The sequence below is a fragment of the Silene latifolia genome, chromosome X, assembly GCF_048544455.1.
Source record: "Silene latifolia isolate original U9 population chromosome X, ASM4854445v1, whole genome shotgun sequence".
NCBI classification, from domain to species: domain Eukaryota; kingdom Viridiplantae; phylum Streptophyta; class Magnoliopsida; order Caryophyllales; family Caryophyllaceae; genus Silene; species Silene latifolia.
The window spans coordinates 7,918,291-7,936,098 of record NC_133537.1 but is presented as its reverse complement, the minus strand read 5'-3'; the positions used below and the strand labels follow the sequence as shown (position 1 = coordinate 7,936,098).

The window sequence follows — 17,808 nt, the reverse complement described above, 5'->3', positions numbered from 1 at the left end:
TGTAACACCCTACGTTAATTGAAGAGGTCCAGTGATAGGCTTAAATGACTAGTGCTTAAGGGGATTGGAAGTACTACTCATATCAACAAAGTGCACTTTCTTTTATAGTCATCCATGCGAAAGTACTCCAAAGTTAAGCGTGTTTGGCTGGGAGTAGTCTTAGGATGGGTGACCTCCTGAGAAGGTTCTCGGGATGCGCATGAGTGATGACAAAATGCGTTATAAAGGACCCGTGTTGATCTGTGGGCCATGTACATAGCCTGGTGAGCTATCATAGAATGCTTCTCACCGGTTTGGGTCGGGGGTGTTCTGAATAAATATCACAAATTGTCAATAGTTCATGAGGTACAAGGCGTACAACCTAGAAAACCGAAAAATTTAAAGATACCCAAATAGCAAAAGCAAAATTTCCCTCCAACTCAACCTTGCCGCTGCTCCAATTGCATGATCACTCTCCCCATTTGATTTCAATGGCTTCTCACTTCCGAAATTAACCTTTCAATCTTCCGAATTTCACATTCCTTCAATTTTTAATTCACATTTACCTTTCAATGGCTTCAAAATTGCACATATATTTCTCTTTATTTACCGTATTTCATACCACAAGGTAAATTTTTCGCACATTTTTCTCTCCTAATTTTAACACGATAAATTAGTATATGTTATCGCTGAGATTTATCATAATCTTGTTATTTGTTTCTTTGATTTTACAGGCGTATCTTCGCTGAAGAAATCAACGGTTTGTTCCTTAATTGTTTCTGCCGATTGATCATAATTGAGGTGTGTTAATTGCTTAATTTGTGTTTATTTTTAGCATTATGACCTAATTTTTGCGGAATTATTGCTGAAAATTTGATTATTATACAATTTAGTGTTTGTTTGACACTCGAAGTGCTATATTTGAATAATTAGGTTAACTGATATGTGAATTTCAGAATGAACTTAAAACAAATAAAATTTTAGTGTAATTTATATATTTGTTTGATTGATTAATAGGAGTATAATTTGGTACGGAGTAGTCCGAATGCCGCGTGTAATTTGGTATAATGTTGTGATAAAAATGAGATAATTCGGAGATATTAGGAAATAATATTACTAGGATCAGGTTGTTTTATCTCATATTATAGATCTTTACGGCAGTAAATTACATGTGTTAGTTAATCTTGAAGCTTAAATTTTGTTTCTAAATAAATTAGCTTAGTTGCATCATGTGTAGGCGTGAATGGTGTAATGGAGGCGTTGTTTGTGTCTGAAACCGTTATCCTTGCAGGTAGTGATGTCGAGTGTCAAAGTAGCACGAGTGGTAGGCTACTAGGCATATGACTTGCGTGTTTTTGAAGTAATGAGTAGTGCTTTTCAAGGTGTTTGGAGAGCGAAAGATGTTTGAGCGGTCTAGCCTCAGTCTTTCACATGTAGATGAGGGTAGAACTTAACAACTAATTATTTTTTGATTAACCGCGGCTGGAGAATTGGGAATATGAACGTGCGATAGTGTCAACGAATAAATACTTTACTTGACACTTTAAAGATAAATGGATGCCGATGCAGTGTATTTTTACGAGAGTAGACGAATGATGATCATGTATAGAGCTATGTCTCTTTCAGATATTGTGTGTTTTCTTTAACTAATGTTTTACTTTTCTTTGACATGGGAATCCATCCCTTTTGTTACGCTCGTATGACTCTTGTTTGTTTGTTGACACATTTTTTTGAGATGTCGTGTGGCTCCGTAGACTGTCCAAATAGTCCGTAGTTAGATGAACAAGTATCTCCAGCATCTTCTACAGTTTTTAGTTATATGTCTATCTCTAAGGCAATGCAATCTCCATGTGATGTCTTCATGATCTATGATGCCAAGCTTGCGTAGGCTAGTTCTTAGTATCAATTTTCCCTTAGAAATGATTCGACATAGACCTGTGGTTATTTTGCCATTTCTGCGTTCATGCTTTCCTTTAATCTTAGTTTGAGAAGGCGCAAGGCACACTGAGGCAATGGGGTCCCATGGGGCTGAGGCGCGAGGCGAACGCGCGTGCCTTTTGCACTAGGCGCACTGATTTTTTAGAAGAACATCCATATTTTACAATCAAATTTTGTGCGAAAATATTCCCTTTTTTGTTTTAAAGAGGGCTAACATGTACTTTAAAAGTGAAAATTAAAGATAAGGGGGAGAAAACAAGGGTAAAATAAAAGAATTTGTAAAACAAATATGGAATTGCACACTAATGCGCCTCGTGTGCGCCTTGGTGCGCCTCACTAGTTGCGCCTTGTGTGTGCCTCATGCGCCTTAGGTGTGCCTTTTGTATCCCATGCGCCTCACACTGTCTGATGCAATCAGGTTGGCGCCTCACTGCGCCTTGCGCCTAGGCGCGCCTCAGGCACGCTTTTCTAAACTAAGCCTTTAATTTGAATGGCTGTGATCACTTCTCTCGGAGACCTGACTCTCCTATTCACAGGATTGTTTCAAGTTTTTTTTACAGAAAGTTGATCATTTTTGGTTTCACATTTTGTATTGGTTTGAGTCATTATCACCATTGAAATTATTTCGCTGTGATGTTCTAGACTTCTAGCTCTGCAGAAGGAACCCTGCATTTATATGTTTTTCTTTGGGTGTACTATTATTGTTCTTAGTAACTGGATCTAGAAATTTGTTTGAAACCGTGATTCTTGGAGTTTGTGGTGTTGAGCGTCGACTTTTGTGATTTTGAATTGATGAGAAATGGTTGTCAAGGAATTTAAAGATAAAAAATGCTTAAAAGGTTTAATCTTTAAGGTTCACTTGTAAATGGGTTGTGCTGAGCAAATTTCAATTATCTTTGATCAACAGCGGCTTGAGAACTTAAATATGGATGTGCAACATTGTCAAAGGTTAATTATACTCAGTCCTCACATATAAGATGGAAATTTATGCAACTGGAGTGTTTTTGTATGAGACTATGATGAGAGTAGACAATTGATGGTCATGTTTAGAAATTGTGTTCTCATATAAAATTGTGTTCTCATGAACTAAAGTGTTACTTCTCTTTTACATGGTACCACATCTTGTTATTCTGGTACAACTCTTCTCTATGTGATGACACTTTTTTTTGTAATCTGGCATTTTAGACTCATAAAATACTTGACGTTTGAAGAACAAGTTTAGCTATGTGTCTATCTAAGGCTTTGGCTATATTTTCACATGAAGTACGATGCCAAGATTCTTAGGGTAGTTTATGCTTCTAAGTAAGTCGAATAGTCATGATTCTCTCTCTCGGAGACCTGACTACCCTATTCATATTATTTTTTTATTTTTTTATTTACATGTTTATTATTTTCGGTTTCATATTTTATATTGATTTGAGCCATTACACAACCTTACCCCTGTGTTGAAGAATACATATCAGGGACTGCAGCTGGAGCCATTTGGCATAGTTTGTCACTCTATAATTAGTGGTTCAGTGTTGGTGATGGTTCTGGGGAAGGACAAAGCTGTCGCTAATTGGCGTATGCTGATGCTGAGAAATCCAGGTCAATCATTGTTAAATGTCGCTGGCACTCATGATCAATTTTATGTTATTTTGTTTTGAGATTGAAGGCTGAATGTGTTAACATTGACTGTAAATTGTGATTTTGTTAGTTAATTTCTTTATATAAGCCCTTTGTAATCCTTCTTATCAGGGCAATGTCTGGTTTTGAATTTTTGTTGCTACAAGCCGACAAGGCATCGCTTTCCATATGTCGGATTCTGTTCTGTTTGCTTCAAGGGAGATATTGTTTTTCTTTGGTAATAATTTCTGGCTGATCGCATTTTCTGTTTACTACTTTACGTCTGTAGACAATATATTCACATGCTTACCGTGTTATGGATTGTATAGGCTAATGTTCTTGCTCTAGGTGATTCAGTATCTTGTTATTCCTTTTAAGTTTATCTGGCCAAACATGATGCTGAGTGCGTAGTACCTTTCCTGTATGACCTGTTCTTCTTTAAATCACAGTCCACAGATATACATGAAACAAGGGATTATGAGTAATAACCATGTAAGGACTCTGGAACATATTTAGTATCGGGAAGTCTAGTACCCTTTTTTCAGTGAGGTCGTGATTATTAGTCCGTATCTTAGTGTTCACAGTCGGATTCAAAGAAATGGCGATCACATTGTTGTAACTTTGCGTTTGACGCTTGGTGATCACCATGCTTAAATCAGCAATCTTTAACACTATAACAACTAGAGTATAAAGACTTTGTAGTAATACTCTTCCTCTCAGAGGTTACTACAAAGGCTCAAACAGGATGAGTAGCGCCTGAACCTTCTCCTTCCTGGTCTTTTAGTGTCCTGGTATTCACATAGAATGTTGATACTGTTTTCTGGCCTTAAGCTATAACAACCATAATAGGCTCTTTACCTTCCCTCTATATATCTTTGAAGTTTGAAACACCCAAGAGGCAAAAGAGTTCTCTCTTTACATCTGACTTTTCTTCAGGGTTCTTGAAAGTCATTTGCTTACCTATTGTCAAAAAGTTATCATCCCAAAGAAATCGTTTCTATAGGAGTTACTCTTCATAGCTTTTTTTTGCGAGCATTTACCTAAACCTGGGAAGTAGCAATATGAATGATGCTGTTCATAAAAAAAAAAAAATATGATCGTAGTGAATTCATTTCCAAACCCGTTCTAGAATAAATCACATACGAATTTAGCTCACAGACTACTTAGTTCTTGTAAAGTGATTACTCAAGATTTGAACATTTTCTCACCTGATCCTGAGTTCATAACGATACATACACTCGTAGCTGATCATTGTATTGTGGTTTTATTTTAAAATCTGTAGTTATTGTTGATAGTTGTGGAACTCTTACTTTTCAAAATGCCTATATTCATTTGCACTTGTGATTGCGTTCCTCAATTTCACTTGCAAGAAATTTTTATGAGTGAGTTTGCCTAATGTCAGCTATTGTTATGTGTAAATAAGGTACAATCTATCCCAACAAATTCGGGTTATCATAATCAAAGCCCACACGAGGTGACCTTCTGAACTCCCACAACATCTCCAACGATTATTACTTCTGTAGATATGATGAGCTGCATCCCGCGTTATCAAGGTTAGCGTTTCTATAAAGATTTCAAGTTTCATTTTTGGAGTTATTATTATTTTGAGTCCTGTGTTTTTCCAAATAGAAACCTGTCTTTTCTTTTAAACAAGTTTACGCATGATAATTTGAGTGCGTAATTATCTCTCCCTCATTGTGTATAATGAGCGTCACATTTAGGAGGTCTTTTTGTGTATAGTCATCTCCCCCATTGTATCTTTTTATCAAAGGGCGTCAAACTTCCATGGAAAAATCAGGCTCACATAATTCATATTTTGGTTTAAGAAATTTCCATTTGTCGAAAAATCTAGCTCATTCTGTTAGATTATAAGGATGGCTTTCCCACAATTCAATAGCTGCCCATGCAACAGGCAAACTTGTCCATTTTCCGCATAAGTCTAGATATTTCTTTCTTGTGCAAGTTTTTTTTATTCCTGTAAAACTTTCTACCATCTTCTCCCACTTTCCATCTCTTGCATCTCGAGGTGAAATATTGGAAATTTGAAGGAAATCACATAAAATAAAGTATCTAGGTTCAATGACATATTTCATGATGTAATCTTCTAAATATTTTAATCTTAATTGGTTACGTGCTAAACTGCTAATTACCCTAATCAGGCCACCATACTCATGGTTTTTGTTAAGCCACAAATGTCTAACGTAGCTTAATGAAATGTTTTAAATATAATTAATCCGGATTCATAGACGTGGCTCTCTTAAGCACAAGTTAAGTTTTGTACTTTTAGAATAAAGTACTTCTGAAATAGAAAGATTACCCTTTTCACAAATCACAAGCATATAAATGTGGGGCTGCCTTAAGTGGTCCAGACTCCAGGCTGCTGTGAATCTGTGATGTGTCTGCCAATCATATTATCTAGTTGAGCGCTTTGTTTAGAATCAAAATTCAGTTTTTTTCTTCCTGAACCTGTGCATGCATGGCTTAGCCAATAGATGCAGTTTTGCATTTTCTGCCGACTGAAAATTAAAAGGAAATATGGTATCGAAGATCCAAAGCTCCGCTTATCTTTTGCCAAGTGTCGGTTGTTACTTTTTTTCCTGTGGAAATCATTTCCATGGATTATATTGGTCTAAGAAGACAACATGGTGCCATATAATATAGTATATATACTGAGGTATGGAACGTTGTTATGTTTGACTACTGTTTTTGCAAGGGCTCCATTGTAGTTGAGTGCAGGACCATTTTATGAGTTAACTACAAGATTTACATTTATTTTTATACTCTTTGACTAATCTAGAAATATATACACAGGATAATAGGTGCCTACTGCCTAGTGTGTTCTTTTATGTGTAATAGGAACATTACTTTAATATCTCAAAGACTTTCGCTTATTACAATCTGAACGGTATGATAAGGTCAAATATGTTCAACCTTATTTAGATATATTCATCCTCCTATAACTCTTACTCTTATTTTGATAGAAAAATAGGAAGGAAGGGACGGGAGGGCATTAAGGAGCGGGGAATGGATCAATCCCATTTTCAATCCAATTTTTTAAGTTTGAAAGATTTTAATTTGGCTTGTAGCAAGGAAAATTGATCCCTTCATTTCCCTTCGACTGAATATTTTTAGCCAAACAAAAGAAATAGTTTAGCCCGCTTTCCCTCCACCCTTCCTCTCAGAATCCCGCTCTCCGGATAAAGGCTCAGTAACTTTTCTCATAGTATACTAAGGGGTTTCTGTTAGTGTACATTCAGAATCTTGAATTCTGAACTGTTTGCAAATGGCCTTATTGGTCTTTGTCTTTTTTGTTTTGTATTTATTATGGTCTTGATTACTATTATTATGTTCATAATTTATACAATGAAGTGCTATGTTGCATGTAGTTACAAGGAAACGGAAATCAGCATTACTGTGTTGTGCATTCTAGTCAAGTAAATGAGTTGACACAACATTACCCCATTATGTTTAGGGCTTTTGTCCATGTCAAAGAAAGGGGATTGGCTTTTGCTGCCTTACCCTGTCAAATTTGCGCGAGAATTGCATCAAATGACTATTACTTTCATAATAAAACAATCACAGGTGTTATATTACTTATTCTGTGATAAGAAAATGACTGTAAGTAGTTGATATGTTGCCTTATGGAGTTATGGTTTGGCTATCTGATGCCAATTACAGCTTGTTGATAACTATAATTCCATAGACTCGTACTCGAACAATCAGAATGTTCTGTCTTTGAAAGTCCGTAAATGATACTGTTACACAATGTCGTATGATCAGAATGTTCGATCTTTACAGAACTGCCTATGAGACGGTCTTACAATAAAAGTATGGTCGGACCTAGTAGTCATCAAGTTGAAGAGTGAGATTTCATTTTTTTTTGTGAAACCCCACAAGTCGTTGACCATACTCTTTCTAGTCAGACAATACTATACAAGTTGTGATTTTTTATGGTTTGGGGGATTGGATATGAACATTTTTGCATAAAGCAAGATTGTTTTGGGATTCGGAATGCTAGTGATCTGAGGGCTATTGTTTAGACATGCAGGCTGAGCAAGTTTGCTAGGGAAGCATGCCTACGACAAATGCTCGCAATCACACAAAGTAATATTTAAACAATACACCTTTTGTGATTAATAAACAATATTAGAAGAGAATGTTCCTTAGTATAAATAAGCATGCTAGTTGGAGTTTATGGGAGAGAGTATAGTAACTGATATCAAGGTTAAGAGAACTAAGAAGAAAAGTTAAGATCAGATAACCTGAAAGTGAGTGGAAAAGGAGAAGAAAGTTTCGGAACTTGAGCCGATACAAAGCTCCGAATCAAGCAGTTTGGACTGGCCTTAAATTGCTATTCAGATACATTCTTTGATAGCTTAAGTCTCACTGCCTTCTAAAATCTTGTTTAGTCTTCATAACGACTTCTGAATTTACGGAATCTTACTTGGCCACAATGAAGGTTAGAGGAGGATAAATACGCTGTGCTCGTATTTTTTTTTGCTTGGAAAGTTCACAGTATAATCCTTGCTAAACGATATCCTGATTTGGTTTTAAATGTTGCAGTTCTTGAGCTGGATGCAGAACAAGATTAATGGAAGACCGGGGAACCGAAAACCTAGCACCGCACCACTTAATAGTAAGACTCTCATCTTATTTTCTAGCTACTTATTTCCCTGCAACAAGATTCTCTGGTCCCCAGAGTTGAGTAGTTTTTCTTATAAATTTAAAATATGTCGCCTTCTATCAGGGAATTACTCCATCCATACATCATTTTATTGTTTCCATTGACTTTGGTGGTCAAACAACTTTAACCTTAATAGATCATGTAATGTAATTGCTCATAGATTGGCAAACTGGGCTAGAGCTTAGTCTGTCTTTCTACTTGTCAAAAAAAAAAAAAAAAAAAAAAAAACTTTAATCTTACATCTAAATTACTATTGGGTTTTCTATTAAACAAAACTTGCTTAGATTCTCGTGAAATGAATCCTTGAACTGGCATCATCTACTCATATTTTGAGTATTCTCTCTTTTCAAACTCGAACAGCATTCCCAGTTAGGGTCTCTTTGCATAACTTCCGTCTTCCGGTTTAAAATCAATAACTTCCTGTGGTTTGATCATATTCTGAAAGCACATTGCTGTAGGCATACCGTTATAGCGTTATGTTGTCAACAGTAGAATATATTTTTTTCTGCTCTAAAAGTACATCTTAAACTGGACTTTGTATCAGTGTCCTCGTTTTCTTTTATCACAGAATTTGAAAGTTGATTAATTGTAGATGCATTTTCAAAGGTTCCTAATCCTCTGCTGCTTTATTATCATTTTACAGATCTACCAAAGCAACCTTCTGAAAGAGAAGAGTTCAGTGACTGGCCTCAAGGATTTTTAACAATTGGAACATTTGGTAACAATGCTCTCAGGGAACAGCCTCGTATTTCTGAGATCCAAACTGCAATCAATCAAGAACAAGAGCAAAATCCCACCTGTGCTTCATCTCAAGAGTTCTCAGAATTCACACCAGAAGAGATTGCACAATTGCAAACGGAACTAACAAAGCTTCTGAAGCGAAAACCAGTCAAAGAAGAAGTAGAAAGCCCAAACCTTCCTCTAGATAGATTCTTAAACTGCCCTTCAAACTTAGAGGTTAGCAGAAGGATCTCAAATGCCAGGGTTTGTACTGATCTTGAGTTCAAGGAGGATGAACTTGAGCGCACCATTAGTGTAATTATTGGCAAATGCAAAGAGGTCCGTGCAGAAAAAACTAAGAATGCAATCGGAAAGAAGTCTCTCTCTTTCCTTCTCAAGAAGATGTTTGTCTGTGGAAGCGGGTTTTCTCCAGCTCCTAGCTTGAGAGATACTCTCCAAGAAACCAGAATGGAAAAGGTACACATTTCTGACTTGGTGCTTCTTTGTTGCCATACAAATTTATTCGAAGTTGAAATTTTTAGGAATTTGGTAAATGGGTTTTTGTTTGATGCTATATAGTCTCTTACGTAGCCGTTCTCACGAGATTTTTCATCTTCTCATAGTGAATCAAACAAGCACTTCATTCCGCAAAACTGATGGATATAAACTACTATTTGTTCTGTGTTTGTTACAATCTTACTGAATTTATCTATTGTATTTTGTCGTTACTCAGTTACTACGAACCATTGTTCATAAGAAGATGTGTCCAAAAACTGACACTCAGACGTCATCATTGAAGAGATATCTGGAAGACGGACACAATTCAGAAAACAGATACAACGAAGATGAAACAGAGCAGAGACCAAGATCGAATGAGGCTTGTAAATGGGACAAAACCGATTCAGACTGTAAGTCCAATGTACTTTGAAGTTTGATCAATGATCATCATTCTTTTTTGTGAGAAATACACACACTATGTAAATGGTAGATCACGGGATTAACGGATTTGTTTTCTTGTTGTTGCAGTTATTGTTCTAGAGATTTAACTTTGAAGTCCATACTTTTACCAAGGTTTTTCTTGCAAGGTAATTTTCTTGTCAAGATATCAGTACTCAGTAGTGTCTTCAGTTTAAGTGTTTTTTGAGTTTTAATGTCTAACTTGCTGCTAAACTATCGTCTTTGCAGATTCAGTGATACGCACGCATATGCGTTTTTGGATTCAGTATCTTGGATTTGTGTAGAGGGATGACTTTATAGAACCAAATTCAAGATAGGAAGGAATCAGTTAATGCTTCGAAGAAAGTAGAAACCAGAGACTGTCATATATATATTGGTTGAAGCAGTGTATATCTTTTGTGTCTACCGTGTTTTTTCATGGTTGTATGATTGTATCTGATGATACAGATCAACTCATGCTATATGTAACATTCTGTAGCTTAAACCGGCAAACTTTAAAACTTTCTTCTTTTTCGGATACGGGTGAAATCCACAACCGCGATCTTTATACCGAGTACATTTTTTCTCATCCTGTACTGCTCATTTTATTTCGAAACAAAGTTACGTAGATTAAATGAGATGACAAGTTAAACTCTCAACTAGAGTACTTCCAAATGTTCCAATTGAAATAATATTTCCCAAAAAAGTATAAAAATTGAATTTGTTGGATTAAAACTATTTAACGAAATAACTAAATAAGGTACAACGTAGATATGGAATAGAAAGCTCAAACGGCCGGCCACTTTGTGTGGTGAGCTTAGAAGAGACGTGTCTAATACGTTTGTGACCGAGGAGTAAGTAAATAACTTATAGGGACAAATTGATTCTTCAAGTAAGTTCTGTCTTTAGAGTTACTTTTAACGTATTTTAATTTGTTAAATAATGAAAATTTACTTAGAACACAACTCGTTGCACTTTACTTTACTTTAAGACTTTAAATAGTAATAATTTCCTTTAAAACAATTTTAAATATAAAAAATAAAATAAAAAAGGATTATCACTATACCAAACACAAATTACTAAATTAATACTCCGTAATAATTTATACAAAAATAGCGTCTTCTTTGTGACATGAAAAATCATGGTGAAGACCTCTCTGAAAAAAGGAGAGGACAAGGGCAAGACTCACGCGCTTCCCACCAACTCAATTTTTTGAGAGAAAAGCGATCCGTCATGCATCATGAGCGGATATCGCCATTGCGAGATTTTGTGTAATTTATATATGAATATCGTTTTAAATACAGAATTTACGATCTTTAGACAAGTACCAGTCGATTTTAAACCTCAAGTTTATTGCTTACCTAAATTTCTGGGTAATTTTTTCCAACTCAAAATATTGGAAGTTGATCATCCAACCAATGTCGTGGGCAGGCCCAGAAGATCTCTACCTTTCAACATCTCTCGCAAGTTATCTTGATAGTAATTCCACTAATTCTCTCTTTATATCTTTCTTTAATTACTAAAGATTTCATCTTTCACCCTTTTGATGGTTGTTTATTCTTAAAGTTTCTGTCTTTTTAGTTTCTTCTTGACCCAATTATCATCTTGGGTCATTCTGAAACAGTCTCTTTGTGTTGCTAAGACAAGGGTAAGGCTGCGTATACCTGCAATTTGCGGGGGCCATTGAGGCACTGGGATATTGTTGATGTTATGCTATATGTGTGAATTGGGTTTTTTTTGTAATGTTCTGATGAATTAGATGTTGACTTTAATTTGTGGGTTTTGTTTGAGTTTTGGGTCATCTTGTTTTTGGATTGAAATTCCATGTTGGGTTGATTGATTAGTCCTTGAGATTGATTGATTATATGGAGCTAGCAGTAGATATTGGGAAAGCAAATGAAAGGTCAATTCGGATTAGCGGGATCGAAGATTAGAGGATTATTAGTGATGAATTTAAGGTTTTGATCAACGGAATTAAGGGGTTTACACATAGTTTGGACATAAATGAAGTGATTGGTTTCACCTATTACTCAAGAATTGTTGTGTCATTTGAGGTCTTTAAATGCAAAGTATTATGCTATTCCCTTCGTCTCAATCATTTGTTTACCTTTTCTAGTATTTGTGAGGGGTGTTTTAATCAAAGATAAACAAAAGACGGATGGAGTATCATTCTATCAACTACTCTTATATTGCTATGTTTGGGTGTTTAGAGAGTTAGGAGTCGTTTGGTTGCATGTAGGAATTTGTATTGCCTAGGAAGTAATAAAACACGTAATTTTGGAATTCACGTGAATTAGAAAATAATGTTTGGTTGCCATGGAGGAGGTGCAATTCATGTAGGCATTCTGACTTACCTAGGGGGGCCTAGGTAAGCAACTTCCTCCATTATGGTGGAATTGGAATTCACGGGAACTTCCAATTCATATGAATTGGGGTAACCAAACAATATGCCCATTTTACAATTCACGTGAATTTAAATTCCTGTGTTGTTTATATTTACCATCAGGTTATGCATGTTTTATCATGTATGATTATATTTTTAAGTAACACCGGGTTAATCGTAAGTTGGTAAAATGACACCTTTCTTGCTGTGAGATTTTTTTAATCCATATTTTTTGGATCTCAAGTAATACATTGCTTTTGTTGGTCAACATTGGATTTTTTTTGTAATACCAACTGAACATTGTAGAATTCTGAAAGGTCCAGAAAGATCTAAATGTGTTTAAGTTCTAATAATGTAGACTATGAGTATGCATGCATAGCTATGGAGAAAGAGGATTCATGTTTAAGATACTGGGTAGATTATGGGGAATAAATTGTTGTGATGTTTTTGGTGGTTTTGTGAAAATATAGTCGACAGATAGGAGTCTTTTACCGTTTTTTTCTTGTCAATCACTGCTAATCTAGAGATAACCGGGTTGGCATCAGTTCTAAAGGCTAGTTTAGCAGCTTTGATCTTAGAGACCAAAGGCTTAATTCCACTAATTGTCAAGCGGACTTATGGGAGTCTGGTTTTGGGTTTAATCAGAGATGAACCGGCAAGACTGTTGGTGGCTAATATGCCTAATGCTGGTCATTCTTTCATTGTAAAACAAAATTTATAATATTAGTAATAAAGAGCCTGGCATTCAGCCTCTTTCGTGCTTGATAAAGACTGAGACTACACAAAATAAACGTTCCCTAATCCTATATTTTTAAAATTTGAAGTCTCTTTCTCCTCGATTTTTCTAGTTGACTTAGTACTTGACAGGGGGATTTTTTCTTTAACTTGCTCATCCCTGTGAGGCTGTGACCTTGAACCTGATCTCGAGTATTTAATGTTATTCATGGCTTTAGGTAGAAATTGAGGGAAAGTGCAACCTTTTCTTCTGTAGACATTATCCTAACTGTTGATTTGGGGCTACCGCTGTGGTGTTTGTAAATAAGGTGTTAGTATGTAGGAACCAGGCAGTATCCTTGTTTATTTCAGTGCATAATGTTGTCATATACAGGGTATCTATGGCATAAAACCTCAAGGACATTGTTGGCCGAAGAGCTGTAATACCTATAATAGAGTGCTAGATGCCCATTTGATCTATGAAGTCAATATATTAAGTTCCTTAATCATCTTTTAATTACATACAGGAAAAATTCTTGTCTTGCTGCGAGATGGGAAAAAACTACTTGGCACACTTTGTTCATTTGATCAATTTGGTATCTTTCTGCTTAAGTTTTGTGTTTGATTAATCCAATTTAGTTTCGTTCTATGCTTATTCAGCTGAGTATGTTACTTGTATGTAGCAAATGCTGTTCTTGAAGGTGCATGTGAAAGGGTCATTGTTGGTGAACTTTATTGCGATATCCCTTTAGGTTTATATGTTATACGTGGGGAGAATGTGGTCTTAATTGGTGAACTGGTATGTGATATGTTCGGCACCTCGCATTTCTCTTGAATACGCCTTTTAAGTTCTTGTTTGTATATTGTAATCTTCTACTTGAATGGTTAGGATTCAGAGAAAGACGATCTTCCCCCTCATATGACTCGTGTATCAATCCCCGATATTAGAAAGGTAAAGGATGATGCACTGTTTTATTATTTACTTTTATTTGTCTGATGTATGCGTCAACTATTTCTAGTCTTTATATATGGATAGTACGGATCATTTAGGTTTAGTATTAGATGCTCGCATGTGAAGGATTTCATGTGTATGAGTGAGTGTAGGTCATTGTTATCCAAGGAGACTCCGTATCAGTTTGTCTCTTAGCAAGCTTATAGTGAACCAGAGGACTTTCGGAATACTAATGTAGTAAGGTTATTCTGCATGGCTTTACGTGTTACTTAAACCGCAAAAAAACATCCCGAACCTATACCTCTGTTCTAATTCATAATTCCCCATTTCTTTTTATCACCAATGTTTTCATTGGAGCCAAAGACTTGCTATTCTAGGGCTTCACACGATGTAAGAAAGGAAACTGTTTTATAAGTTGTTTACGTTTCTAGTTTTGTGAATTGGCTATGGGTCTGCTGAAAAAGAGAGGAAACGAAAAAAATCGTACTGTTTGACACAGGTGAGTGGGTAAAGGTCATGGCCTCATGGGCGGGACTCGGGGGAGCCGTGCAGGGGCAGTGGAAAAATGTTATTGCTTTTGTTATACTTTCCGTCCATGAAAATTCTTTTCTTTTGGTGCAACTTATATATCATTTGCAAGCTCAGAATCTTACTTGAGTTTAATCCTTTTTTTCTTTTTTTCATTCATGTTCTCGTTATTTCTTAGTTAGTCAGTCTTGAATCTGTGTGTTTGTCTCGTCTTTCGCTTTCTTTCAGGCCCAAAAAGCAGAGAGGGATGCTTGTGATCTTAAAGGCACAATGAGAAAGAGGATGGAGTTCCTCGATATGGACTAAAGCGTCCTGTCACCTGCATCATCATACTAATGGTTCTAGATCCTCTGAAGCCGGTATTACAGATTTTTCCGGTTATTCTCTCTGTGTGTGTGAAGTATTAATGCTTATTTTCAGCAATGTTTTTAGTTAGTAAATCAATCTTAGCACTCTTAATGGGCTTTACAAGCTTCTGTACTGTATTAACTACAATCATTAGTTGATGGCTGTATTCTATGTCCAAGTCTTCACTTTCTTTGGTTTGTTTATTGTATTTTATGCAAAGTTTTACATTTTGTGACGGACAAAATCCGTCACAACTCACAAGCTTGTGATGTGAGACAAAATCCGTCACATTGTTGGTTAGTTATCTTACAATGGTGATTTATGGACTTACAGGATCCGAACTTAAAAACCGCTCAATTGACCAAACCTGAAAATAACCATAACGAAAAGTATACCGGCCAAAATGACTAATTTCCAACAGAAACTTTATAAATCTGACCGAAACTGAATCAATATGATTCGAAGGATCTGACAAGGCAGACAACCATATTTGAAATGACAAGCAAGCCGACCCGAATGTTCTATTCACTAATCTATCAAATATTTCCATTTATACAATGTTTTGGCAGTATATTTGAGTCAGTTGGAAGAAGAAATAGACTGGCAAACAAGAATTGTAGGAACATCTGTTAGTAACTTCGCAAGTTTTGGAAAAGGTTTTTAATGGCCATAATGAAAGTGAGTATGTGGATTTGCATTCCAAGTATATCGAATTTAACAGAGCGGCAACCCTTTTCTGGAAACAGAGGGCGAAGATTAATTGGATTAAGGAAGGTGATGCATGCACTAGATTCTTCTTTAATTCTGTTAAGAACAGGTATAATCGAAACTTCATTGTGGGAGTTAAGAGGTCTGATTCAACGTGGGCTTTTGACAATACTGAGGTTGTGGATCTTTTCAACGTTTATTTTCATGAGATTTATAGGGTTCATACTCAACCGGAATCTTTTCTGCAGTATTCGAGGAAGTACATGAAACTTTTTTCCAATCTTAAGTTTAAGCTGGATGATGACCAACGTGATTCTTTTTCTAAACTGTTTTCAAGGAAAGAAGTTCGTACCGCTGTTTTTCAACTTGGGCCTCTTAAATCACCAGTCCTGGACGGGATTCCACTCTTTTTTTTATCAAAAATATTGGTTCCATGTTAAACGAGAGGTTGAGGAGGCGGTTCTTGAGATTTTGAATAAGGGTATTATTCTGCTTGAGTTTAACCGTACTTCTATTGTTTTAATACCCAAGACTGGTACTCCTGAAAAGGTTGAGAATTATCGACCCATTAGTCTTTGTAATGTTATTATAAAAATTGTGACGAAATGTATTTCAAATAGACTTAAAAGGGTCATATCTTCTCTTGTTGGGGAGTATCAAAATGGATTTATCCCTGGCCGTCATATTAGTGATAACGTTTTGCTTTCTCATGAACTTTTTCATCACATATCGAGGAAGAAGAAGGGTAAGAAAGGTTTGTTGGCTATTAAAGTGGATATGAGTAAAGCATACGATAGGCTTAATTGGAACTTCATCAGGTGCACTCTGGTGGCTATGAACTTCCCTGAGAATTTTATCGATCTTATTATGAACTGCGTTTCTTCGGTTTCTTATGAAGTTTTGTTGAATGGTAGTCCGGGTAAAAGTTTTAAACCTAAGGCGGGTGTTCGACAGGGGGATCCTATATCTCCATATCTATTTGCTCTTGGTACAGAGGTTCTATCGCAATTATTATGTGTAGCTCAAGAGAAGGAGTTGTTAAAAGGAATTTCGGTATGTCGGGGTGCAACTCCAATTTCTCATCTGCTTTTTGCAGACGATGCAATCTTTTTCCTTGAGGCAAATCAGAAATCATGTCAGGTTTTATGTGATATTCTTAAAGACTACTGTACTGCTTCGGGACAATTAATCAATGTTGATAAAACTTCAATCACCTTTAGTCCTAGCTGCACTATGCGTGTCTCGAAAGATTGTATGAAAATTTTGAAGGCCCCTGGCAATAAGGAGCTTGGTTTATATTTAGGTCTTCCAACGGACTTTGGATCCTCTAAGAAGGAGGTTTTTGCCTTGGTCGTTGAGAAGGTTCGGAAGCGTATTCTTAGTTGGAATAACAGTTACTTATCTCCTGCTGGAAGACTTACTCTTATTTGTTCGGTTTTATCTTCACTTTCTATTTACTCTCTATCGGCATTTAAAATGCCGGTAAGTGTGAGTTCAAAGATTAATTCTTTGCTCTCACAATTTTGGTGGAGGGGAACTGCAATGAGAGTGGGTCTTCATTGGAGTAGTAATTTGTTTTTAAATGCTCCAAAATCTAGTGGGGGCTTGGGAATACGAAATATAAGCTGTTTGAATCAGAGTCTTCTGGCTAAGATTGGTTGGAGGATCCTTCAATTTCCTAATAGTCTAATTGGAAGAGTTCTTGGCAAAAAGTATAACTTGTCTTTTGCAAGTTTTATGTCTCCTTCTTATCGAAAGTTGGGATGTCAATCATGGGGCGAAAGAGGGATTACTTGGGGTTTGGAACTCTTGCGTCTGCAATCGGCTTATCAAATTGGTTTTCCTTCCACTCTTGATCTATGGCGTGATAATTGGCTCCATGGTTTAACTTTGGCACAAATCCTAAATGTCCCGGATCATGTGCTTGCTTCTAAACCCAAAATTAATGTCTGTCAGTTGCATGATGAACATGGTGTTTGGGATGGTGATTTAATTCGAAAGCTTTGTGGTAGCCAGGCTATTCCTTTTATTTTGGCTGTCCCAGTGCCGCCTGTTGACAATATGGATATGCTGTATTGGAAGGCTACCAAAACTGGGAAATATTCAATCAAAAGTGGCTATGCAATAGCTTTCGCCAAACTTTGGGAGGAAAAGGCTTCTTCTACTGATTTAAATCGTATGGATCCGATTACGATTTCTTTCTGCAAACAACGATTATGGAGATTACCTATTTCTGCTAAATGGAAAGTTTTTCTTTGGAAAATTCTTTCTGATTCTATTCCTTATGGGGCAGCAACTATGAAACGGAATTTG

General features: G+C 36.2%; 2 protein-coding genes across 3 annotated transcripts; both read left to right on the top strand.

Moving 5' to 3' along the window:
- The first annotated feature begins 380 nt into the window (after window positions 1-380).
- On the top strand, window positions 381-10,431 carry LOC141622721 (protein DEEPER ROOTING 1-like). 2 transcript variants are annotated; one of them, XM_074438724.1, is made up of 10 exons: window positions 381-607; window positions 714-780; window positions 3,381-3,504; window positions 3,655-3,760; window positions 4,946-5,075; window positions 8,086-8,158; window positions 8,850-9,403; window positions 9,660-9,834; window positions 9,953-10,011; window positions 10,112-10,431. In XM_074438724.1, the coding sequence occupies exons 6-9, from the start codon at window positions 8,098-8,100 to the stop codon at window positions 9,970-9,972; spliced, it is 810 nt and encodes a 269-aa protein (XP_074294825.1). In that variant the 5' UTR covers window positions 381-607; window positions 714-780; window positions 3,381-3,504; window positions 3,655-3,760; window positions 4,946-5,075; window positions 8,086-8,097; the 3' UTR covers window positions 9,973-10,011; window positions 10,112-10,431. The 2 variants fall into 2 exon arrangements, with proteins under 2 accessions (XP_074294825.1, XP_074294824.1); XM_074438723.1 differs by lacking the exon at window positions 381-607 and having other exon boundaries at window positions 697-780.
- A 695-nt stretch (window positions 10,432-11,126) lies between these two features.
- Window positions 11,127-14,977, top strand: LOC141622720 (sm-like protein LSM1B). The gene is made up of 5 exons (XM_074438722.1): window positions 11,127-11,341; window positions 13,487-13,555; window positions 13,643-13,758; window positions 13,849-13,911; window positions 14,668-14,977. Exons 1-5 carry the CDS (start codon window positions 11,281-11,283, stop codon window positions 14,743-14,745), a joined length of 387 nt encoding a protein of 128 aa, XP_074294823.1. The 5' UTR covers window positions 11,127-11,280; the 3' UTR covers window positions 14,746-14,977.
- The last annotated feature ends 2,831 nt before the right edge of the window (window positions 14,978-17,808 follow it).

Bases quoted from the DNA above. Each gene is read 5' to 3' on its own strand.
- LOC141622721 (XM_074438724.1), top strand. From the start codon at position 8,098: ATGCAGAACAAGATTAATGGAAGACCGGGGAACCGAAAACCTAGCACC. The intron at 8,159-8,849 runs GTAAGACTCTCA...ATCATTTTACAG, and splicing joins TAGCACCGCACCACTTAATA to ATCTACCAAAGCAACCTTCT. The intron at 9,835-9,952 runs GTAAGTCCAATG...TTGTTGTTGCAG, and splicing joins GGACAAAACCGATTCAGACT to TTATTGTTCTAGAGATTTAA.
- LOC141622720 (XM_074438722.1), top strand. From the start codon at position 11,281: ATGTCGTGGGCAGGCCCAGAAGATCTCTACCTTTCAACATCTCTCGCA. The intron at 11,342-13,486 runs GTAATTCCACTA...AATTACATACAG, and splicing joins TCTCGCAAGTTATCTTGATA to GAAAAATTCTTGTCTTGCTG. The intron at 13,759-13,848 runs GTATGTGATATG...TTGAATGGTTAG, and splicing joins TGGTCTTAATTGGTGAACTG to GATTCAGAGAAAGACGATCT.